At 42.5% G+C, this 25,266-nt stretch overlaps 1 protein-coding gene across 11 annotated transcripts in view; it reads right to left on the minus strand.

The window, feature by feature from the left end:
- The window catches only part of KALRN (kalirin RhoGEF kinase), an 805,383-nt gene that overhangs the window by 94,439 nt on the left and 685,678 nt on the right, over positions 1-25,266 (minus strand). For 3 of the 11 annotated variants that reach the window (XM_050916892.1, XM_050916890.1, XM_050916891.1), the window contains exon 1: positions 23,013-23,287. The exons of the other annotated variants lie outside the window; for them this stretch is intronic. In XM_050916892.1, coding sequence (XP_050772849.1) covers positions 23,013-23,097 — 85 coding nt within the window. In that variant the 5' untranslated portion in view covers positions 23,098-23,287. Of the gene's footprint in view, positions 1-23,012; positions 23,288-25,266 lie in introns of those variants that run through there. 11 annotated transcript variants of the gene reach the window in all.

Genomic DNA, 25,266 nt, shown 5'->3' on the forward strand with positions numbered 1-25,266 from the left:
AAAAAAAATAAGAATCTTTTAGATCCACACTATTCAAACTATCTATAAACTAGTTCAGATGTCCCAAACAGCTTTTACTCTTGATAGCTAGGCATTAGAATAGCTTACAGCTGTAAAAATTTCAGTGACTTACAGAAGGATAAAATTCTCTTTTAAGTCAGAAGAGCAAGATCACAGTATCTTAATGTGAAGAATAACTTGGATTACCTTGCTGTCTCCAAGCAATTTTCTGTAGCAGTGGTGAACAACTGCTGGCTTCCTCAAAAAACATCAGTGTAGGAATTTGATTTCTCTGTTACAGTTCCAAGGTGCTGATCATCCAAGCATTAATCCAGGTAGGGCAGAAGTATTTGACATCCTTGAGGTACAATCCAGTTAACAAGATTGTGAACCCCAATGACAAACTCACTGAAGTCAATAGGACTATGCCAGTGAATAGCCACTTACTAATGGGAGTGATGGCTTCATGATCTCTCCCAATGAACAGTCAATCAAGCTCTATTGTGCCTTCCAGAGCCCATTTTCCATCTGCAACAGTTATTGCAAGAAAAATTATATCTGCTCTAGGTGCAGAAGTGAAATATCAGCACAGGCCAAAAATCAGATTAAAAACTTCAGCATTTGGGAGGACTGAAATCTAGATCCAAGCTTTGCAGCTTGGGTACATTCTAGTCATTACATACACCTACTGTGAATTTGCAGCAAAGTTCAGGAAACTCCAACCTACTGCATTAGAGTCAGGTTTGTCAGTAAAGAAAGAAATCTTCCCATTGCTTATACAAAAGCAGCTAGTTACACTGCTAAAAAGCTAACATTATACAGAAGGCTACCTTTTCAAATCAAAGCCACCACGCAAGGTTTCAGTAAACACAAAAAACCCACAAGAATATGCTATAGTCCTAAGCATCCACATAGATGGAGACAGAAGACAATTAGAGTGGTGCTAAACTTTCACAACAAAACCTAGGCACAAAGTTGTCCACATTTCAGGTTTCCTTGTAGGTTCAGAATGCTGGTCAGTTTTGTTAGTATTCATACGTTTCAACAAGATGTGGCTGAATTTCAAGTAAGCCCAGGCAGAAGTCAAAAGAAACTCCATGCTACCTGGTTTCATGCCTGAAAATAAAGATGGGCTGAAAATGCAAAATTCAGATTCATTTGCAAAATTCACACCTACCCTCCAAAGTATGGAAGATGTTTGGGTTCCATGTTTTCCTTTGGGCCCATCTGTATTGGAGATCAGGCAGATGTTGGCAGTTTTCTATTTTAGTTTTGGGGGCTCATCCGATGCCCCAATTCAAAGTAACTCAAGAGGCATCAGAATTCTCACTGGTCAGTTCCTTAGGATAAATTTCATCCACATATTCAACTGGCAAAATGATATGGACTTCATAGAGAACGTTATTTGTGTAATTAATTGAACACATTTGAGATATTAGAAAGCAACATACCTGGCTAAAAACATAAAGAGGAATTAGAGCCAGAAGTGTGAGATGTTCAATCTAGTGTAATTCAGAAGTCTGACTTTCTGGTTCGACAATGAACATGCAACAAGTCTGACTTTCAAAATTAACAGAAAAAGAAACAGACTAAACTTTATTATACTAGACATTTAGAACTTAAAAATATAGTTTCTTTACTGAACACCTGGTATTACTTGTAAGGGGCAAGGAAACAGATTGTTTTGATTCAGATGGTATTTAGAAGAAGACACTCCACCTACACTGCCCAAGTCAATAAAAAGATTTTAGAATAAAAATAAAGTTACTATCCAGGAATTTCTGGAAAGCATAATAAATGCTACTGGGGACTCCTAGGTCTTAGGGTAATGGTCACTGCTCTCCCTGGGGTTAAGGAATGTACATCTCCCTGGTTACACTGTTCAGACAGGATAGTAGGCCCAAAGTGAATGAACAATCCAGGCACTTGGTGTACTTCCTATCAGTTGCATCTCCCACCAGGAAATGATTAGTTGAGGTTAAGTATGTGACAGTTTATTCTAACTAGCAATAAATCCCCAAAAGGCAACCTGCCATTAATTTCAGCTGAATAGGTTTATTTTTAGCTCAGTTCTTCAGACATGGATTTCCTCAGATTGCTCTGGGAAAGCTGACAAACCAAACTAGTTGCCAGGTTTAGGTTGCGTCAAATCAATAAGGTGTTATGTGTAAGAACTCCACTTATCAAACTGTCAGTCAGGAATGAGTTACTGAGACCCTGGGAAAGTTTCAAAGATGGAGTTAAACCAAAGGCCCAAAAAAGCAGTTTTAAGTGTGCAGTTGTCAAGATTCTTTAAAAAAAAAAAAAAAGTACTGAAACCAGAGAGTGATATGAACAAATCTACCATCTCTAGGAAAAAGAGGTAGCACAAGGGTAAGAAATCAGTAACAAAGCCCAGTGAATTCAGACACTGCATCTTTGTTACGGTTCTATTAGAAGTTACTGTTGAAGTCAGTCTGGCAGAGAAATAGCTAGAACTATTAGTCATGGTGTAGCAAGCAGAATTAAAGCGGTTGTTGTAGGTGACCTTTCGGGGAAAGGGGTCTTATCACACAGTATCTGGAGGATGAGAGATCGCATTCTCTATAGATTTCAGAGTAGAAGCCATGTTAGTCTGTATCTGTATTTTCCACTGCATGCATCCGATGAAGTGGGCTATAGCCCACAAAAGTTTACGCTCTCTCTCTCTGGATGAATATCTAAAGCTAAGAGTGGGGTAGTACACGCAGTAAATTACTTACAAGCTATGAGTGCAGCCAGCCAGAGAGGCTATGACCTGACCTAACACCTACAGAGTTAGAAGCAGCAGCACAGACACCTGCTGTCAGGTGAGCCCACCACACTCTGGTTGTCCCAGTCTCTCTGAAGTGCACTCACATAGAACAGCATAGACCAAAACCACCACCTTCCTTAGTAAGGTGTTTTTGTTTACTGGTCTTATCAGTCTTCTTGACAAGCTAGTCTCTTCACAATTCACACCCCACCCACACCACCTGTGTGGTATTTATAGTAGCCATTCTGGAGTTTGACACAAGAATTACAAGTAACAGGTAGAGAGAGAGTTCATCAAGCAGTTCACTGCATGAGACAATCCCAGCCAGCCTCAATCTAGAGTTGGAGTGCCTGAGGAGTGAGGTGCAACACCAAGGGAAGCCTTACTTATCTCCCCAGCTCTCTACAGAGCACCACAGATCTAGGCACTCTGCCTATAAGAGACAAGCTAACATTTGTTAAGATAAGTTCCTGTCTGCATCCTAAAAGACTTGCCCATACCGGTATTGCCCTGGCCTCTTCCTTTGTCATTCTGTGTTAAAGGCATTCTGAACTATATGCATTTCCTCACCTTTTGGGGGCGAAGCCAGACTTTCAGGCACCTGCTCCCCTACTTGGTGTAAACTTTGCTTGTACCAATCAGAAACGAACACACACAGTTTTTGGGCCCCGTCCCAATGACACTTCTATGATGTCATAGTGGGTATTTTAGGCTGGTCTGCCATGTGCAGGCAGAAGAGGAGAAAGAAAAACAAATCCTGTGTACCTTGTACACACCCGTAACCGAGCCTGTTCACCTCGAAGCCTCTCTCAGCTCACGTGTTTTAAGCAGAGTTTCTACGTTTGCCGGTCGTTATGAGTTGGTTTGTATTCGTAAGCATTGGTTATTACTAAATGCTGCATCCATGTTTATAAATATTGTTTACTGCATCTTTGTTTATAAATATTGTTTGATAGTAAATACTTTAGCCATTGTATGTTTTAAGTTCCATTAACCCTATTAGCTAATCATACGCTGCTCCCCTACCCCTTGTAACTATCCCCAATAAAACTTTTAATTAAATTAATTTTAGTTGTGTGCATGCCTGCAGTTTGCATCGTGACCCAGACCCTCCTTGCATCCCTTACCTATACAGTCTATTGCCAAGTGCAGCCTGGTAAATAACAGCTCTGCATTTTTCTTCCGCCCCTAAAAGTACGTAGCAATCTACAACATTTACTAGAGAAATCATTCTGAAGGACGAAAGAAGTCAGGATGCCATGGATAAGTGTTAAACATATTTTCTGAAAAATCTCAGGCACATTTGTTCCTAAGTTTCCAGAAACCCTAACGCATATCAGGCAGAGAGGACACATTGTGAACCAGCTCAGAGCACAGCTGCAACAAATATCAGTCAACTAGCAAAGACATGGACAGGAGAAGTCTCAGTGCTTAATTTGTAATGAAAGAGGTCCTGGGGCTCGAGCAATTTACCAAAAATATCATAACTGACACACAAAACCCAGAGGTGCCAGGCCCGGCTCAGTCCTGGCAAAAATTAAGAATTGAGTATTCTTCCCACAGGGCAAGGTAGTTGGGTAAGCAGGTTTCTGGAGAAAACAGCAACTTTGAATGCTGCTTTGTTTAGTTTCTGTCTTTGGGGGGGGGGGGGGTTCTTTTTTGTACAAACTAATGTTTAGGTCAAGGCTATTGCACATTTCTCTTTGGCACCTAAAAGTGTTTCCATTTCATGACAAACAATAATTCTGGAAGTACCATGCTGGGAATAGGGTGACCAGATCACAACACAAATATCAGGACACATTGGGTTGCTGTCAGCCCTGCCCACAGTCCACCTCTACTCCTCCCAGACTCTGCCTCCTCTGCCCAAGGGCCCACCCCCCTCCCTGCTCAACTCCCCCCTCCCCCCCCCCGTCCTTCCTCATCCCCTGGTCCCTTGCTGGCTTGCTGCATCCCTCCTCAGCCCCCCACCCACCCACTGCTCACTTGCCTCTTCACCCTCCGGCCTGCCACTCACCCCTACACAGCACTGACTTCCCCTCTGCCGGGTGGGTGCTCACCTCCCACCCAAGCATCAGCCCTCGCTCCACCCCCATTCCACTCCCTTCCCCAAGCCTCTGTCCTGGCCCCACCTCTTCTCCATTTCCTCCCCTGAGCATGCCACATCCCCGCTCCTCCCCTCTCCCTCCTGGAAAGCGAGAAGCACCAAACAGCTGTTAGGCGGCAGGAAGCACGGGAGGGTGGGGGGGGGGGAGGAGAAAGGCAGCGACAAGGAGGGGGAAACTTGGCTGCAATTTTTCCCAGTGGGTGCTCCTTCCAGTTTGCCTCCTTATCTGAATATTGGGACAAATGGTGCCCTGATCATACATTGATTGGGATGCAGGACAGAGGGTTAAATCTGTGGTCCCCATCCTTTTCATCTGGCCGTGGTGGCAGCGGAGCACCTGCCGAAATGCCGCCGAGTTTCAGCAGCGACGGCTCTCGATGATGCCGCTTGCCGCCGACAAGTGGTGTCATCAAGAGGTGACTCTGCCGAAATGCTACCGAAATTCAGCGGCATTTCGGCAGGTGCTCCACTGCTGGTCAGGACATGAGCACATTTAGATGCCCCCGCAGGTGCCATGGTGCCCATGGGCACCATGGTGGGGACCCCTGGGTTAAATAAATACAGGGACATCTGGTCACCCTAGCTGTGAAAGAGAATAGGGTTGCCAACTTTCTAATCACACAAAACTGAACACCTTAGCCCTGCCCCTTCCCCAAGAAAACACCCCCTATCCTGAGGCCCTGCCCCCCTCTCAGTACATTTCCCCCTCCCTCAGTGGCTCACTCTCCTCCACCCTCACTCACTTTCACTGAGCTGGGGTGCAGGAGGGGGTGACGGCTCTAACTGGGGGGGGAAGGTTCTGGGCCAGGGCAGAGGGGAATCAGGGTGTGTGAATGGGGTTTTGGGCATGGACATGGACATGGGCTTACCTCAGGTGGCTTCCAGTTAGCAGCACAGTAGGGCTAAGCCAGGCTTCCTGTCTGTCCTGATTCCGTGCTTTGTCCCGAAAGCAGCCAGCAGTAGGTCTAGCTCCTAGAAGTACAACAGGCGGTTCTGCGCACTGCTTTCACCCGCAGGCACCACTGGCTGTGGTTCCCCACCAGTGGGAGTGTGGAGTCAGTGCTCAGGGCAGAGGCAGTATGCAGAGCCCTGTGTACACCCTCCCCCACCTAGGAGCTGTACCTGCTGGCTGTTTCCGGGGTGCAGCACAGAGCCAGGACAGGTAGAGTCTAGTCTGCTTTAGTTCTGCAGCACCACCGACTTTTAATAGCCCAGTTGGCGTGCTGACCCAAGCCGCCTCGGTCTCTTTCTTACCACTCATAGCAGCAAAACACCTTTACATTTTTATTTTTGAAATACTATCGGGCAAGAGAGATTTGTGCATGCTCAACATAAATTCAGTTATGTTAGGAAACCTCTGTGGAAACCTGAAGTTGTGAAATAACCTAGAATTTTTAAAAACCATACCTACTGGGTGGGCAGTGGTGGGTTAAGTTGCATTCAAGAAGCAGTCCATCATTTTTGCATATCGCTAATAAAACCATTCACTAGAAATTATAAATATACCCTCGTTCCTTTTAGCATAAACCCCCATGAAGTGTTTAAACATCCATATGGAATCAGATTGATCAGCTTCTTAATGTGGAACTAGCTATTTTATCTCTCTGCTATGGATGGCAGGGTAGCAGTCTGTGGAATACCATCTTTTATCCTAGTGGCAGGCACAAAAACAAAATTTGTTACACATACTTTCCAAGCAGCTGTTAATAAAACACAAGGCCTATTCTTCTGCAGGGTGTCAAGGGTCAGCTTCATTCAGCAGCTCCCAAATTGAGCTACAGTAATAGTTTTTCCACTTTTAATTAAGTGATTCCTCACTGACATGACATCACCACTGAGGCCAATATTGCCCTAGGCTTAGAGCAGGCCTCTTCTACTGTAGAACGAATCGCTTCTCTCCTCCTCCGCCCAAGTAAGCTCAGAGAAAGACAGCATGAAGACATCTGACTAGCTTGTTTACAGCCCAGGAGCTCCAATCTCCTTATCTCAAAGGAAACTGCAGACATGCACCCTGCCCAATTTCTAATGGAAAAAAATAAAAGCCACAATCAGATGATTACTGGGAACCTGAAAAAAACCCCATTTTTGCACAGGTTGGGAGAGAAAGGTCTATGGTTAGAATGGTGTCACTAACCCTTCCAAGCACACACAGGGTTTACAAAGCCTATTCAGCAACAAGGAGTTCTCCTTTGACGCTCGGAGGCCGTAAAGAACTCACAGCAGAGACGAATTCTTCCGCTACATACTGACCAGTGCAGAATATACTGCTTAAGTCACTTAACAGTGTTACTAAGTAACACTATTAAGATGGGGGAGAGGGACACAAGTGTATAAAGGGAAATGTGTATGGGGAAACAGTCCCACTACACTCCTCTATTGAGGTCATAGGAAGCCTCATGTTAAAGAAAAAAAGATTGGCTACAGCCAGGGCAGAAACCAAATATGATCTACGTACATGTCTAATTGTACAGTTTTTCTATGTCACTGCTTAATCCTAGGTCACAGTCAAGCAGATGTTCATGCTGGACTTTTCTCCACTTACTCACTCTTAATATATTATTCAGCTCCGATAGTCCCAAAGACAGAAGGATGGAATAAAAAATAAGTTGTGGATGGTCCTGGGGCTAGAGTGGGCACCATATGACTAACCAGAACGAGTGTAGAGCTGTTTGATGATAAACATGCCCAAAGCCACATTGTGTACTTCTGTGCCTGAGCTCCCAGTGCCAATTCCCAGAAACTACTTCCTCCACCCTCTTGACTTCTAAAATTAACTAAAGAAAAATATATCCTTGTAGCAAGATAATGAAGGTCGGTTAAATGAGGTCTGAATAAGTGTAAATGGTGGTCACCAAGTAAAACAGGGAGATCCCAATTACTGGTGTTTTATATTTTACTGTTTGAAAATTACAGAGGGAGACTGGGCAACCAGCTTCAAGAGACACTAATTACCCTTAAAAGGCTGTTAGATTTGCAAGAGGTTTCAATACACTTCTTTCAGAAACTCAAACCACCACCTGATGCCCCCAAATAGTGACAAGGAGAATACAGTATGTCTAGTCTGTCCCTTTGTTTTCATTTAACAGCTCATAAGGGGAGAGAGTGTAGCTTTGTCGAAACTTGATAAACTGGCATGAGGAAGACAGGCCCACAGGAGATGTTATCTTTCACCGACTGAAGTATTAATGCTGGATTTGTTAGGGATCAGCAAGAAGGAAAATTTCTCCATTCTGCCCCTTGGGAAAGGGCTTCCCTGGACTGAGAAAAGCCTTTGCAGAACATACTGAGCTCTCAACATTCTGAAGCAGTGTTAATGTTCTGATCTACCCACAGACCTTTCAAGACAGTGACCCCAGGCAGTATCTTATTCCCAACTGTATGGTTTTGATTTCCAAGGTTGGAACATCCCACTGACAGCTTTCAAAACACAGCAGCCTGTGCCAGTGTTTCTTATGAGTGGTTAGTTAGTAATCAGAACGTCAAAATTCAGTTTTGCCTAGATCTTTAGCACTGCATTTTATAATGTGAATCATTTACATTACATGCTGCACCACTGCATTTTGGAAAGGGGTAGCCACCAGACAAACTTTCAGATTGAGAGGGTGCTCTACCAAGTTACTCTCACTTCAAAACCAAGTTCCAAAACAACTGAAAAAAGTAACTTGGAATACTTTTTGGGTAGGGATGTGAGAAGGTGCATGACAGATAATCTTCCACTCTGTAGGCTGGTGGTTCGGGCAGTGGCCTGGGATATCAAAAAACAATTTGAGCACAGTTTTATCATTCCAGATCACTTTGAACCAGGTAAAGCAGGGATCTGAACTCAAGCTTCTCACAAACCAGGCCAGTGCCCTAACCACCAGGCTATTGGGTATTCTGGAGTGTCTCTCAACTCAGGTTTCAGTCCAAAAACTGGACATTAAACTATTTTTGCAAAAATTGCGCAAAACAAAAAAGTAGAAGCCTCAAAAGCTGCCAGACGATAGAAGTGTCCTCCTTCTAATCAAAGCTACGTGTGAAGTACATAAATGGTGGGCAGTTAGGTACTCTCATAGTGTACAGGCTTCACTTTGAACTGTCATTTTACTGACCTTATCGCCTACTGTGCTGAGGGAGAGAGCCATTTGCCAGATATATTCATGCATTTCAAGTCACTTAGAGAGAATACTGTCAATACTCAGGTCATGTAACCCAGGACAAACCCAGAATGTTTAAGTGTTATCACTTTATACTAAAGATTTTTGGATGTGAAATACAGATTTGAATTAATGTTTGATCATTTCAGATAGTTAACTCACAAAAATTGGAAGGATCTGAAATACTAAATTTGATGCACTTCAGTTATATTAAACTTTGGTACCATCTTATTTTTCTATTCTACTCATTAAACACATTTGCATTTCTAAGTAAAACACATTACTATTGATAACTAATGGATGTCTTAAAGCAGAGTCCTTAGGCCACAAAAAGCTAATCGCATTATGCTAAATTGGATCTCAGTGATATACGTGATATACCCCCTAGGATTAATTAAGCTACTTCTCTTCAAAACATTCTCATAATGCATTTATTCAGTATGTGGTTAAATTATGCTGAGTTCTGCAATACTTGACAGCATCTGACACTGTCCAGTTGGGTCATGATTTTCAGAGGTTCCGAGCATTTGTAGATCTCACTGAAGTATGTGGCTGCTCCATGCCTCTAGAAATCAGCATGAGCACATATACAGACCATTTGGTGCACTATGCCACAGCTGTATCTCCAAGCCATGATTTTCAACAGGGCCCAATGCTACCACTCTTACTCATGAATAATCTTACTGAACACTATTTTGCAGGAAGTTTTAGCCATTGTTGGCCTTTGTGCTGGCTAACTGTTAATGCCATGGACAGCAGTAAAAAGGTACTTACTGAGGGCTGGTCCACACTAGGGGGGGAAATCGATTTTAGGTACGCAACTTCAGCTACGTGAATAACGTAGCTGAAGTCGAATATCTAAGATCGGATTACTCACCCGTCCACACCGCGCGGGATCGATGTTCGCGGCTCTGTGTCGATTCCGGAACTCCGTTGGGGTTGATGGAGTTCCGGAATCGATATAAGCGTGCTCGGGGATTGATATATCGCGTCTAGATCAGACGCGATATATCGATCCCCGAGCAATCGATTTTAACCCGCCGATACGGCGGGTAGTCTGGACGTGGCCTGAGCCATGCTAACCTGTGTTGCTGTTGAACATGTCTAGCAGTTAGACCATGATTCCTGGAGTCAGAAATCCTCATTCCTATTGCCCCAAATCTGCTGTTAGAATTACCAGGTTTCTGAAAACTGGACCCCCACCCCCCGGCCCAACTTCTTCCCCTTGGGCCTGCCCCTTGTCATCTTCTCTCCCCTCCCCCCACCCCCATCACTTGCTACCCTCCACCTTCTTCCCCCACACCCCACAGCTAGTCTCCTTCTGCTCTGAGGCTGGGAGCTGCAGCCTGAGTCAGAGCCTGCTGCCCGCCTGCCCACAGATGCAGGTAGGAGGCAGCCCTGCCTGAGCAAGGCCTGGCATGGGTTGATGACCCTCCCACCCACAGTAACTGGACTTTTGGTGTCCATTCAGTATGTCTGGCCAGACTCTGGCAGGTCCCCTTTTTGACCAAACTTTCTGGCAAAAAACCAGACAGCTGGCAACCCTATTTGCTGTATGAGCTTGGGGAAGTTATTTAACTTGTGTCTGACTCAGTTCAATAATATGTAAAATGGATATTAAACATTACTGTGTGTCATGAGGATTTGATACGCTTCATTGACTCTGCAAAGCTCTGAGATTCTGGATGAGAAAATATGGTATAGAACATTATTAATTACAATATTTTGCAATAGTGGTGCTCAAACTTATACCGAAATGAAATCTGGATTTTCTCAGTGGCTTCATCAGTGTCTTAGGAGGTGCACCTCCCTTTTGAGGCCCTAATTCTGCTCCATCCCACTCAACAGGAGTATGGAAAAGATACTTTGAACTAAATAGAATCTTGCTTTGGCAAACAAGACATCTTTGCTTGAAACTGCATAGAAACCTGTGCTCGTAGCCTCCTGTTAACTGTTGACTCCTTCCTTAGGGCCATTAAATTCACTCCCTGTGGGAGCCATAGTCACACTGCCACTTACAACTTACTCTGTATTGTAGTACAAGTATAGTACAGTGTAAGAAACCTGCCAAGAAAACCAAGAATGTTATTTCCAACCCTTCAAGCCACCACTAAAAATATCTTCTTGGGTGTTCGAAAATGTCAAGAGTTGCTTTTCAGTGCTTTCCTATGGAAGTTGTTCTGTACACATCACATTGAAGGAAAAAAGTGCATGACAAAGAAAAAGTGAAGCAAAACCTAAAATTTAGTAATCCTTTCATAAGAAAATAAATTCAGTTTTAAAATTTTTTTAAAAAATTCTACTTGCAGGTTCTAATACTCACCTTGCTAGGACCTAACCAAGGGAAACGTTTCAATTACACATGCAGCAGTAGAGGATAATCATTTTAATTAATGGAATTCTAACCTCAAAAAGGTCTGAAGCCAGAAGGGAGAGTCATGGTGATTTTGGGAATGGGGGAGGAGGAGGGAGAAGGGATAAAATTTATAGCAATCCTAAAGAGAATTAATTGGACAAAAATGGACAATTCACAAGGGAGAGGATGCTGATTGTGAGAGACCCTGTCAGTCACAGCTGATATGCTAGTCAGCTGAACCTACTTTAAACCCACAATAAAGGTTGGCATGACTGACTACCATGACACACAAGCCAGGACAAATCAAAGAGGAACATATATTAGTTTAGGACGCGAAATAAAAGTTATTTTCCAATTGGAAAGGAATTAGAAGACAAGACATTTTCAATTATATCCTGATAGGATTTTTCTTTACCCACTAAGCTGGTCCTTTTTAAAAAGGACAGAACATTGTTTACAAGGTGTTCTTTACAAAATATTTGACAAGCTTTTGTTGCTTCTCTCTGCTTTACACCATAATAAGAGTGTTTAAATGGTAGCAATGCAATTCTTATGTGGTAGTAACTGGTTTGGCATATCCACCTAAAAGTGAACTGGATCTTTAAGGGCTACTTATTTTGTGGTGGGAAATCCATTTCTGCAGATTCGTGAGGTATATGATGCCTATTGACTACCAAGATCCCTTCTTTGAGACAGTCAAACTGACTTACATCACTACCTCTCTACGACTCTCAAGGTGGCTGGTTACATTTGTGTGCTGCAATCTTCTGCAAGAGTTCACTTGCCATGATGTAGTCTGATTATGCAAAGCAACTGATAAGAAACTCTGAAGTTTATTGAATTCCTCAAGCTCAGAGGTTGAAAACATTTTGGAAGAGAGGACACAAGGTGGACTTCCTAGGCGCCTAATTGTTTACACCTGCTACCTCTTCTGTGTGTTTACTTTATATTTCACTCCTCAGTGCTTGTAATACTTGAGTTGGAGTCATGTTAAAGAGTAGAAAAATAGTCAAGACTTTGCTTGAAAGACAGGGGCAGCTCCAGGCCCCAGCACACCAAGCGCGTGCTTGGGGCGGCAAGCTGCGGGGGGCGCTTTGCTGGTCGCCACGACAGCGGCTTCAGCGGACCTCCCGCAGGCATGCCTGTGGCTTCGGCAGACCTCCCATAAGCATGGGTCCACCGAAGCCACAGGACCAGCAGACCCTCCGCAGGCAAGCCACCGAAAGAAGCCTGCCTGCTGTGCTTGGGGCAGCAAAATGCCTAGAGCCGCCCCTGTTGAAAGATTTATAACCACCCTCCAAGGAGAAACTGAAAATTAAACACTTCTCTACTGTATTAGGTTGTCCAGTTAGAAGGAGTGCAGTCTAGGGCTATGAACATTCCCTATGGTATATAGTTTTCATAGTGCTTTGTATAGTCTATAAGACTCTCAATGGAGTTTCCACCACTTCACCCCCAGTCTAGAAGATCAGGGCTAGACTGAATATCAGGAAAGAAACAGATGACTTGGGAAATAATTTCTCTCTCTCATTAACCCTACTTGGAATATTCAGGACAATTCCTCTCCAGTCTTGAAATGCTTGCAGAAAATTAATACACCCCGTTTACTCTGTTCTTTATCAGTGCTCAGCCAGGGTGTACTTATCACAACTGTTTTTCCCTTAAGAGTCAAGTCTTTCACCTTGAGTCTTGTGGCAAGATAAAAGTCTTATGATCTCTCATATGCGCTTGAAGTGAAAGGGATGGTTTGGGAGTTTTGCAGGCGTGAAAGCAAAATCCATGCATTTTCTTTTAAATCAGCTGAACTGATGAGAGCTGAAAACAATACAGTAACCTAGAGAATTAGGATCAGCACCACGCATTTAGTTTCAAACTTGATAGCATGTGGCTGATCTGTATACAAGTCTCATTATCTTTGTTGTACAGACAAGACTTTCCGATCTCAGTTTGTACGTCCCCTTTGCCGCATCCCAAATGCAACTGTCTCTCAAAGGATGGGACTGCAAGGTTAGTCTTAAAAGATAGAGATAGCAGGTGCATCAGCACCTGCAGTGGCCTCCAGTGATGGAAGGACAACATGTGTCCTTATTACCAATACAAGTCTATCCAGCAGAGAATTCTCAGGTCATGCAGGAGCAATGAAGTGTTTCATTTGTGAAAACTGAAAGATGGTGCAAGAGGAGCATTTCAGAGGGAAGGTGAGCCAGAGAAGCCTTTCTTCAGTGAACAGGACTAAAACTGGCATCTCCAGTGGACTCAGCCTGAGTGTTTTAGAGCAATGCTGGTCCACTGAGACTTTAATACAACTTGTTAGTTGACGTGATCCCTGGGCAAGAGGTCTTGATCAAATATTGGATGTTTCAATTCAAAATCTCTTTTTTATAAAAGAGTATAATAAAGCTTAAAACCAAATAATCCCAAAGAGAGCTTATAGATACTGTGTAGAGTAACTTGGCTGCCAAAACAAAATCAAAGAAGCCATTCATCTGATTTAATTATTCATGTTCTAAGACGGTCCACAGACCAGGCACTTCTAATTAAGAGAGACAAGGACACCTACAAAGATTTCAAATGAGAAACGATTTTCATACCTAGAGAGAAAGGCTTAAGGCAAAGTGTAACAGGGCTAATTGAGACAGGTAGGCAGAGCCATCTTTAGCATTTATGGGGTCCTATGCAGTATTACTAAACTGGTGCCCCTATGCCCGACTTGGGGCACAGCCACCACCCCTGCCTGTTGACCCCAACAAGACCCCCCCACACACACACACTGCTGACACACACCAAGCTTTGTATGCAGCAGACAGTGCGGCAGCCTGGGCTTGCAGCCCCAGGGGGTAGGGACGAGGCAGGAAAGGATACAGAACCTCATAGCGGCAGAGAGTCACAGTTCCCCACAGAGACCCCCATACCCTCTCCCTCCCTCACACACAATTCGCCACACCAGCGCATTCGGCTCTGTGAATATGGCCCCTGCTGAAGGAGGCTGCAGTGTGCGCTGGGTGGGCAGGAGCCAACCTGCTCTTACCTATGGTCCTGGTGGTTCCTCAAATTTTTGGGTGCCCTACATAGGCATGCGCATGCCTAAGAACAGCCCTGAAGATAGGATCATGAATTCCTTCTCTCTTGAAATGATTCTTGTATCAATTGTCAAAAAAGCAGATACTTCAAGGAGGTTATATACTCTGCTTACTGTATGTATCACATTAGAGAGATGTAGGGAAGAGAAGACGAAAGTTTAACCAACCAGCAAAATCCACTTCACTGTGAGTTATGAGCCCCGAGCTCCCAGGTTAGCAGAGTTTTGGTAACATCTGGTCTCTTTCCAATAACCTGTCTGGCATGAACTGCCTTGACTCCAGGTACAATCCTTAGCAGTGTGAGGACGCAGTGAGTTTGAAGGAACAAGAGAAAGTTCTATTAGGGACATAGATGTTTCCCTAATGCAGTGGTTCTCAACCTGGGGGTCCACAGACTATGTCTAAAAGGGATCCGTGAAAGGTGGTTACCACCACAGAGCAGTGGTTTTCAACCTGTGCTCTGTGAACATCTGGTAGTCTACAGACTACGTTTAAGATTTCCAAAGGGGTTTGCACTTCTATGTGAAATATTTTAGGGGTCTGCAAGTGAAAAAAAAGAAGAAGTTTGACAACTGCCATAGTGGAACTGGGTCAAAATTTAAAAAGTCACTTTGGTGTGAGAGCACCAAGAACCCTTCAATGCAAAGGACTGTGCACCAATGAAAGAAATTGCACAGATAGATGGCTAGTACTGCTGAGTCTACAGACATTCTAAAATCACAGCGGGTAAGCATTCAAGGGCTTTTCCCAGAAAGTCTATTTAAGATTTTAGTAGTTTCCTCATATTTGCTATTCAGGAAACGCTAAGAAACTGGACAAACTTGTTAGACATTCCTAATCTTCACTATTGTTTTTGCTGCCATGTTGATTTCAATAGAGCTGTTTTGGACACACGTTCCAGTATGCTTTACATAACGTAACCATGGTTCAGTTTTAAACAGAAAATAGAGAGTGTTCAAGTCCATAACATTTCCTAATATGAAGAATGTTTTCTTGCAGATCATACCCTTGCTATCATGCAGCAGAAAGGTACTAATTTCCTTAACAATGCTAGACAGTTGACTTTAATGCCTATAACCCCCATACCTTCTAAACTGTTTTCCTAAGGAAACTTGCCTTTACCTAATAAAGAGAACGTGTACTAATGCTCTGACATCACTTGTCGTTATGCCAATTTCTCCAGCTTCCAGTAAGGCACAATGTTTGACAGCTAAGTGAAGATCTAAGAGGTGGGTGATGAACAGTCTTTACCATACATCAAAGTCACTAAAATTGAAGCCAAGGAAAGTCTTAGTCTTACACCACACATCTTCATTAGCAGGAGTCCATTAATTTTTGAGATTAACAAAAGGAGAGAGAAAAAAACAGGGTAAAGGAGATGCAAGAGGGGAAGACGAAAACGAGCAAAAGACTTGGGCAGAGGGGAGATTAAGGGGAAAAAGGATAGAAGAGGGACAGGATTTTTAAATAAGAGCCTTCCCCAAAAATTTGGGGTAGATAGGAACACTCAGCTTTTGTTCTCCATATAATAAGAGTAAGTGGGAAGGTCTAACATTCATCTAAGCTTCTTATTTTATGAAATAAAAGGTTTAGACCAGCCACACACAAGTATGTGACTAGTCATATACAAAGGGTGACTGCTTAAGAAGGGGAAGGGGCAAGCTCTTGATTTCAGATATTCACATCAGCCATTCAAAACAGATCCATGTCTTGCATTAGGTCACTTTCCAGTAGAGATAAGAGTGAAAACTATTTAAGTCAACCATAAGAGCCACGTGGTACAATTACCGTCTATAGTTCTTGTGACGCTGCACACCATAATGTTTTATGGAAATACGCTTATGAGTGTAAATGTCATGTAACTGGAATATGCTTTATGCAAAAGGTCTCTTGTAAAGTATCATCACAAAGCTTATAATCTACGGAGTGTGTTCATTCTATTTGTATGTATCATTCTTGTAACTGAAGCTAGAAATATAGAGTATAACTCTAAGGTCCTATTGTAATTATGCGAAGTGTGGGCCACTGATGACAGTTTAGAATCTTAATCGCTCCCATGGACTAGGACAATTGGTTGTACATGGCTGTTTACTTGCAAGTCTTCCTGTGTTTGTGTAAGCCAGCCCAGGAAGAATGGTGGAATCCATCTTAAACCTGATGCTTTTCCATTTAGAAGGTGAGGGGATGGGAGATCCAGAGAGACAAAAGATTCCCATCTTGTGCCAAAGCCATTTAAAAAAAAAAAAAAAAAAAAAAAAAAAAGGAGGTGAAAGAGAACAAAGGAGGCGGCAGTCATGAGAAAACCCCTAGTTACCACCTGAGCTGGAACTAACAAGGACTGTACCAGGGAAAGGATTGGGCCCAGACTAGGAAGGGGTCTAGTCTGTGAAAAAATTAACACATCTCTAAGGGCACGATATTATCTATAATCAGTTTCTTAATGTATTAGGCTTAGACTTGAATGTTTTTGCTTTATTTTACTTGGTAACTTACTTTGTTCTGTCTGATATTACTTAAATCCTATTTGTTATACTAACAAACAAAAAATGATTTTATTAAGTAAACCCAAACTAAGTGATTAATACTAGGGGGTGCAAACAGCAATGCATCTCTCTCTCTCTGTGTGTTAGAGGGCAAACAATTTAGGAGTTTACTCTGTATAAGCTTTATGCAGAGTAAAACAAGTTTATTTGGGCTTTGGATCCCACTGGGAACTAGGTGCCTGGGTGCTGGAGATAAGTAACCTGCTGAGCAGTTTTTGGTTAAAGTCTGCACCTTTAACCAAAAACCCTGAGTCTGTGTTGCAGCAGGCTAGCATGCCTGGCTTAACAAGACAGGGTTCTGGAGTCCCAAACTGGCAGGGAAAACAGGCTCAGAGGTAGTCTCAGCACATCAGGTGACAGTCCCAAGGGGGTCTCTGTGACCAAACCCCTCACAGTCTGGCCTTACAGCAGGGTTTCAATTAAAAAAAAGTGTTCAGAGCAGAAGTTTACAATAGGCTGTTTATTTGTACCACAGACTGGTTAGCTGAGAGTTTGGGGAAGTATGCACAATTCTACACACACACTGGCTCCTAGATTCCCAAGTTTAAATCAGTGGCCATAAATACCTCTCCCCCACAAATCTCTCCATCTTTCTTTCTGCGATGCAGACTTGCTATAGTCATCCATATCTTTATGACCTGTTAGCTAGGAGAATTAGAACTCAATACACTCTACCTGGGGCTAACATATGACATCCAACTTCATCAGATACAGGAGGTGCCTGGTTTCTGAGTGAGGTAGAGTGCGCAGGTACATTATACCTATGATCTGTATTACTGACAAATTCATCTCCAGGTGAAATTCAAGATGCTAGCTGCTCTCCATAAAACTCCAAGTGACTTAGGCCCTGAGACATAGCCTCTTCCTCTCAGACCCACCACATCACATGCATTCAATCAGAATACTTGAGCTCTCTGCTCCAGATTGAAGCTCAAGGGAGCAAGAGCCAGGGCATTCTTAGTGGTGGAACTTCACCTCTGAAATTTGCTTCTACAGGAAGGCATCTAAAAACCCTGACCTGACCATATTAAGAACATACTGGAAAACTCCTTTGGCCCAGACTTTCCACTAATCAAAAAACTTCTGGCATTTTTTTTCATTTTCTAGGCCCTTTAAAAGAGCTCAGACTCTGGGAGTGCTGGTGCATATACACATTAGAAAATAACTGCTTCTAACCCAAGCCAGAAAAATCCAGCTGATGGGTGTTTTGCATATTTTTGTTAAATAAATGAGATTCCATCCCCATGGTACCCAGTCTTACGGAGAATTCAGTGACTGTCTCTCCTGCTTATAAGATCATATTCAGAATTCAAGTGTGTGTCACATTGCTTTTACAGTCATAGTGACTGCTAGGAAGTGTCTTATTACTCTGTCTCTTGTGTGTAAATAAAAGGACGTTGCAAAAATTGTTCTCAGACTTCACCTGATTAAATTAACTGGCCAGAGAAATTGCATGAGCCTACTGCTCTTTACTATCCTTTTCATGAAGGAAAGCAAATTAGATTGGATTTTTTGCCATGAACCATGTTCCTATATTAGACTTGGTGTCTCTGCACTTGATCACAGAAGTAATCCTGGCCTAGTTCCCCTTGAGTTGGGTTAGACTAGAGCACAACTGCAAACGGTACCCAGTGCCAGATCACTTTCCCTGACTGTACATGTGGGCATAGCTGAGTAGATCAGGAGCCCACCTTACAAAAGCCATGCCCAAAAGATACCTTGAACACTACTGTTGTGAAAGACTGCATGAGGGTGACATTCAAGCAGTATTTTTAGACATCTGTCAAGATGACAAAATCCTTTCCAGAATTGCCCTAATACACAAAATCCATGCTTTTCCAAAAGAAATGCTCCATATGCGTCACACAGCAAAATTTCATACAGGAATTAAGCCTCAGATTTTTTTTTTTTTATACTTCCCTATTCTCCCCCTTTCCCCCAGATCAATTATCTGCATCATCTCCAAGTTCCATAGCACGCGCACACACAACCCTCCCCCACCACGTTTGCTTAACTTGGATGCATGACCTCTCACTGACAATGGGCTGCAAACTAGTCTCATCAATTTTTTCAAATCAGATTCATGTCAGGAGACACTTTACTGGCATGACAAACTATGCAAGCGTTGCCAAAGTACAAGATATCAGGCATCTGTCACCAGTAAAGGGATCCACCCTCTGAAGTGGGAGAGGTCATTTACAGGGCAGCAGCAAGAACAAATCCAAGTCAAGTTGCCCTGTCTCCATGTTATAGATGAGCCCTCTTTATAGTTATGCACTTTCCACAGTAAGTCTGAGATCAAAGCAAGGTGGAAAAAGGCAGAGAAGTGGCCCTAAAAATACAAAGCCTGTCTTTGGCAATGATGAACAAATGAAGTTAAATGATCAAAAGTCAAGTTACAGCATTAAGGAATTGTCTCCAAGCTTAATGACATGTGCTACTAACATTAGCATGGTGACAGTTGATGGCGTGGGCTCTCAGACAAGTGCATTTCCACCATCCAATCACCTTTGTTTTTTCCTGAAAAGGCACCAGGACTATTATTAAATTTCTCCCCTTCCTGCCCGTGCTCCCTTCACTACTAGGAAGAAGGCAAGATGAAAATAAGTCAGCTATCAAAAAAAATACACCAGACCACTTTTTGTTAGTTATTGAACGGGCAAATGAGAATTGCCAGTATGGTCAGCTAACATTCCAGAGAAGAGAACAATATCAGCGATTTCCCTCTCCCAGAGGCATTCCCAGGATAACAAGCAGCAACAGGGAGACACCACTCTCTCTTGGAACCAACACTTTGAAGTCCAAAGCCATGTCAGCTAGCACTAACTTGTTCCGAACCTGCTGTGCGTGCCAATAGTGCTTTGAGAGTTGACTTGTCCTATAGCTTGTTCAATCAGTTTGGTTTTGGTAACAATCCTGCCACTATCTCTGTTCAGTAGGTAACAACTGTCAAACCCTGTAAAGCACAAGAACTCAATATACCAAGCTCCAGAGTTATTTACTCATTTGATGGTAGGTCTTCTTGTGTTGCTGCAGATCAACAACCTGTTAAATCATGCTAAAAATCAAGGCAAGCTCAACCTGCTGCTTGTTCTGGTTGATTGCTCAGCAGGTACTGAGTTAGGTTTGCAATTCTGCAAAGGCAAAGTGCATGCATTGGAAATCCACGCATCATGAATTTAGTAAGCCAATCTGTCCTTGAGCCCCTTCATTTACATTTTCCAATAATTAAAATAAAGGTAATATAAAAAGGGACAGCCAATTTGTACCTGATCAAGAACCATTCCAGCCTTCACCAAAATCCTGCATTGAACCAAACTCTTCAAAAAAGGACATAGCTGAAGTGTTTTCCTCACCTTGTTTTTATTTTGCCTGTTTATTGCCAACCTGCCATGGAACAGGAAGCACTGAAATACAGCAAAGCTTTGTTTCTGTAAAAGCTTGTTACCCAAAACAAGGTCAAGAGTGATTCGGAAGAGTAAAGACCACAGACCAGCAGACTCCACGATATATTGGAAGCCGTAACTTTGTCCTATCGTGCCTTGGGAAGTCAGTAGTGCCTACATACTTGTGGCTTTTCCTATATACATATAAAAAGACTTAGAAAGTGTTGGTTCTGCAGGTTTTGAAGTATGAAGCACCGGAACACACCTCTCCCCCAACCACTCAGAAAGTTGGTTGCATTCAACTGCAAGGAGCAGCTGTTCTCAATGTATTTCAATCCCATCCAAATGCAGGAAATGCTGAGTTTCACAATAAAACCTTAGTATCTCACTGGGCAAAGAGTTCACATCTCATGGACTTTATAGTCCCAGAGTGCTTCCTGGCAGCTATGCTAAAATGTATCCTATCAACTTTGGCCCATTCTCTCCTTGGTGACCTGCATGGTAGGATATTTGCCTTCAGATATTGACACAAACATGAACCTTTTCCCCCCTCTGCAGTAAGTAGCTGTGGCAATCAACCTCTCCTGAACCTTTTGGACAAAGATGGAGGATGACCCACACTGGTAAATTAACCTAGGGAACAGCAAAAGCATTCATTGTTTCTCACTAATAAACCCAATCAATCATCATCACTCTTACTGAAGGGCTCATTGTACGAGCTGCCAAGTCATTGCACTGAACTCTGCCCAGTTGAACCCTCACACATGCACACATTGATTAAGACCAGGGATATCCCTGCTTTATAAGTCGGAAGAAACTCCGGCTCAGGAAGTTAACAATGAGTGCTCACACTGGGCTTCAGCATAGCAAGTGGCTTCCTGGGGTATCCCCTTCCCTTTGTATTCCTAGAGAACGGCTCCTCTAGGAGGGGGGGAGGCGGAAAAAGCAAGCCATAGAAATAACTTTCAATACGTGGCATGTCTGAAAATGAGTATTTTTTACCACAGGCAAGCTAAGGGAAGCTTTCCCTTATGGACATGAATAAAGAAGATGTATTTGAACAAACATGCCATTATTAAACTGCCAACTCCTTAAAACACAAGTAACCCAGGTCTCTAAAAGTGTTTTAAAAAGCTACAGCAGACTGTGCCATTTACAGCCTTGAATACACACTGAACTTGTCTTGCAGCACATGCTTAACCAGCAATTTATTCAGAGCCTTCTCCCTGCAGAAGATATCCCCAAACCAACTGCTTTCCTAAAAACAATTTGTGTATCTGTGTTTACAGACCTCGGCATGAAACAGTCACTTCTTATGGCTTAAGGACTGTATATCCTTGTTACAAGCTGTTCTGATGCAGAACTCAGCTGAGATTGAAGAGGACTGACACCAGGGAGGCATCCAGCAGTTGTGGGGGGAGGGGCAGTGAGAGGAACAGGGAAACTCAAATGAATTAGGTTTTGTTTTCATCAAAACTGCCTGGGGTGTGGAGTGGTTCCTCATGCACACTCCTATTTTAAAACAGAAAACTAATGAATCTACAAGTGTGGCACTGGAAAAACAGAAAAAGGATATAATGGGTCTTAACCATTGCCATTTTTAGATTACAGAATTATTTTTGTACTAGCCACCTCCCTTTTGCAAGAGTTCTATAGGAGAAGGTGTATGGAATTTCAATAGGCTTCTATCAAAGTTACTCTAAAAAACAATTTAATTTGGGTTAGTGTATTTAACCACCAAATAACCACCCAGTACAACTTGAGAGAATATTTTTTCTGTAAATTTGAGTCAGCCTATAGAAGGAAAATAGTTATGGATTGAATGGTTACAAGAACTATTGGGGGGAGGGGGGAGAGAAGTTCCTCTCTCTGAAATTCTATAGGATGTTTCCATAAAGCAACTACTGTATTTTCCTTCTGAAAACAATAGCAATAACTGCAAGGACAACTTTAGTCTTTACTGCACTGAAGTAGGGATTTATCTATACTTAAATCTCATTTACCAAAAGTAGCTAGTAGTAAATGCATTGGATTTTGTACTTAAACTGCCTCATGGAAGAGCAATTCCTGCTTTATATTCAGAGGTCAACCTGTAACAAAAAAAACAAGTTACACAAAAACTACACTCTATAAGTGGTTTTTATTTTGTATAAGAAGTTTACTTATTTGGCCCTCCTGATGAAGGGCAGCTGCACTCCTGACAGCACAAATCATGATTTTATTAAAGGCATTTGTCACATTGTAAAGATCATCCCCATGATGGGCAAACTGACAAGGAAGACGTACAACAATGTTGTGACACTATAGTGGTTAAACAGACAGATTAGAGCCATACACAAATTGAAGAATACACCACTATTTTAATCCTGGTTTCTACATCCAGTAAGCTTTAGCAGCTACAGTGAGCTCCTACAAAAAGGAATGCTACTACATTGCAATCCATTCCAGTCTGTGTGAAAGCTACTTACATATTTGTCATTAACCTAGTCAGTTTGAAATATCTAATTCTATGTGGAGTAACAAATATCAAAGCCTTGCTCAAGAAGCCATCCTCCCCAGTGCCCCTTTCCCAGCTCAGCTATTATACTCAAATCTATTTCAAAAGAGAAACACAGTTCAGCAGCTACTGACCTTTGCACGGGAAACAACAGCAACACTTTGAAAAGAACCATCCCAAACACGAAGTGCTGGAATAACTGTGCCTCCCACCTTTCATTCTGTTTCTGTGCTGTTCATAGCAAGTGGTTACCAGCCCCCATTAAAAAAAAAAAATCCACCAGGAAAGTATAGTATTACCTAACTAAACACCAGGAGTAGTGCCTCTACTCTAACTTGCAAGCAAACCACCTTGGAAACAGGAGGAGCTACTTAAGGGAGGGCGGGGGTGGAGTCACACCCCCAGCTGTTGGCTGAACTCACATCTCAGAAGACTAGTCTCACCACATTATGCAATATAAAGACGCGGGGGGGGGGGGACTCCTCCTTGGACACACCTACTATCAAGTGTGCTACTTTGTAACCAAAATATTATACAAGGAATCTTTCCTCTACCAAGAAAACAAATTACAGTCACACCCATAAAGAAATAAAATTAGTATTGCCTAGTACAGGGATCAGCAACCTTTCAGAAGTGGTGTGCCAAATCTTCATTTATTCACTCTAATGTAAGGTTTCACATGCCAGTAATACATTTTAACATTTTTAGAAGGTCTTTTTCTATAAGTTTATAATATATTACTAAACTATTGTTGTATGTAAAGTAAATAAGGCTTTTAAAATGTTTAAGAAGCTTCATTTAAAATTAAGTTAAAATGCAGAGCCCCCCGGACCGGTGGCCAGGACCCGGGCAGTGTGAGTGCCACTGAAAATGAACTTGTGCGCCGCCTCTGGCACTAGTGCCATAGGTTGCCTACCCCTGGCCTAGTACATGCAGTTCACCTCTGGAGAGGCTTTGACTGGATTTCTGCTGGCAGCTGGATATACTAAGAAAACTACACACATTCCTACTACTTCAATGGTAGTTTTCAATCAGGTGGCTTTGGCTTCAGATACAAAACACTGTTTAATGATCAACATTGTTCTTAGCAGTCCACACATGCTGACTGCGAGAGTCTGTGGGAGAAGACTCATAATTCTGTTAATTACACAATCCCTGTTTCTAGTAGATTATATCTGTCAGAAGTTTTCTGATGCAAGGGCTTCTAGTAATGCTTATACTTAGATTCAAGCCTGTCTATTCTCTAGCCTTTAACTGTGAAATTTCCTCAATTTGGAACTCCTTTCTTTGTTCATTCTCTTAGGGAGCTATTATACAGTATTAATTTTTAAGGGTAGGCTGAAGACCTATGTTACTCTATCTCATAGTCAGTTTAGTAGTGGTTTTGCTTTGGAATTCTAAAACAATATGGGACATGCTACATAGAAGATAGCATTGTAAAGGAATAGTTTGTACTAGAATTTTGATAGGGCATTTCATATTGCTTTTGCAATACTTGATAACTGGTGCCAAATCCATTATTTCTGAAACTAGATCTCATAATGGTGGATCTGCCTGGGATGGGGTTAAAACGTGTTCCAAACCAAAAAACTGTTAGGATTGCTATGGAATGAAAGCACCTGACAATCTGGTTGCCTGTGATCTATTAACAAGGGCTGGTAAGATCTTCAGTGGAGAATGTGAAGTAGTAGTCACAAAACAAACAAACACCTCTCACCAAAGTTTAACTCCACTGGGGCTCTGTCTGCTACTGAGCTAAACAAGTGTAACTATACTTTTTCTTTCTGATTTAGAAAAATAAATCCTAGAGTAAAAAGGAATGAGGATTGACTAGGTTTAGTTGATCTGAGTTGTTTCTTTCTTTCCAAGTGTTCAGAGGCAAAATTTGTTTTGTGAATGATTTGCACTTGGAATTTCATTTTTTTATAACAATACTTAGGATTTATACAGCAGGTAGATGGGAACAGGATGTCTGACTACCAGTCCCATGTTTGTGTGACCATTAAGTGGTCTATAATTCTTACAATTACTTTTTGTATTCTTGCTATGGCAGAGACAGAGCCTGTTAACATTTCTAAGAGGTAATGTACATTAGAAAGCAGTTAGCAACTAGTGAAGAACAAACAGGTGCTGCATTTTGCTTTCCCCTGCTGGCCTATGGCTTCTCATTTCCTTCATGCTACATGTTTTGGACCATGGCTGAGGACTGCCATTAAGTTAGTGATTTAAACTAAGGGACAGATGTTTGTTTCTTTATATAGTGGCTGTGAATAATTCACGTTTTGCCAATGCCAGAAAGCCCTCTTTGACTCCTTGGGTTAGGGCCACAACACCAGCAAGGTGTACCGTGTTCACAAACCCTGATGTAATGGGGAATGTGCAGCGCTA

Source organism: Gopherus flavomarginatus, chromosome 10, assembly GCF_025201925.1.
Source record: "Gopherus flavomarginatus isolate rGopFla2 chromosome 10, rGopFla2.mat.asm, whole genome shotgun sequence".
In the NCBI taxonomy this organism is placed as follows: domain Eukaryota; kingdom Metazoa; phylum Chordata; order Testudines; family Testudinidae; genus Gopherus; species Gopherus flavomarginatus.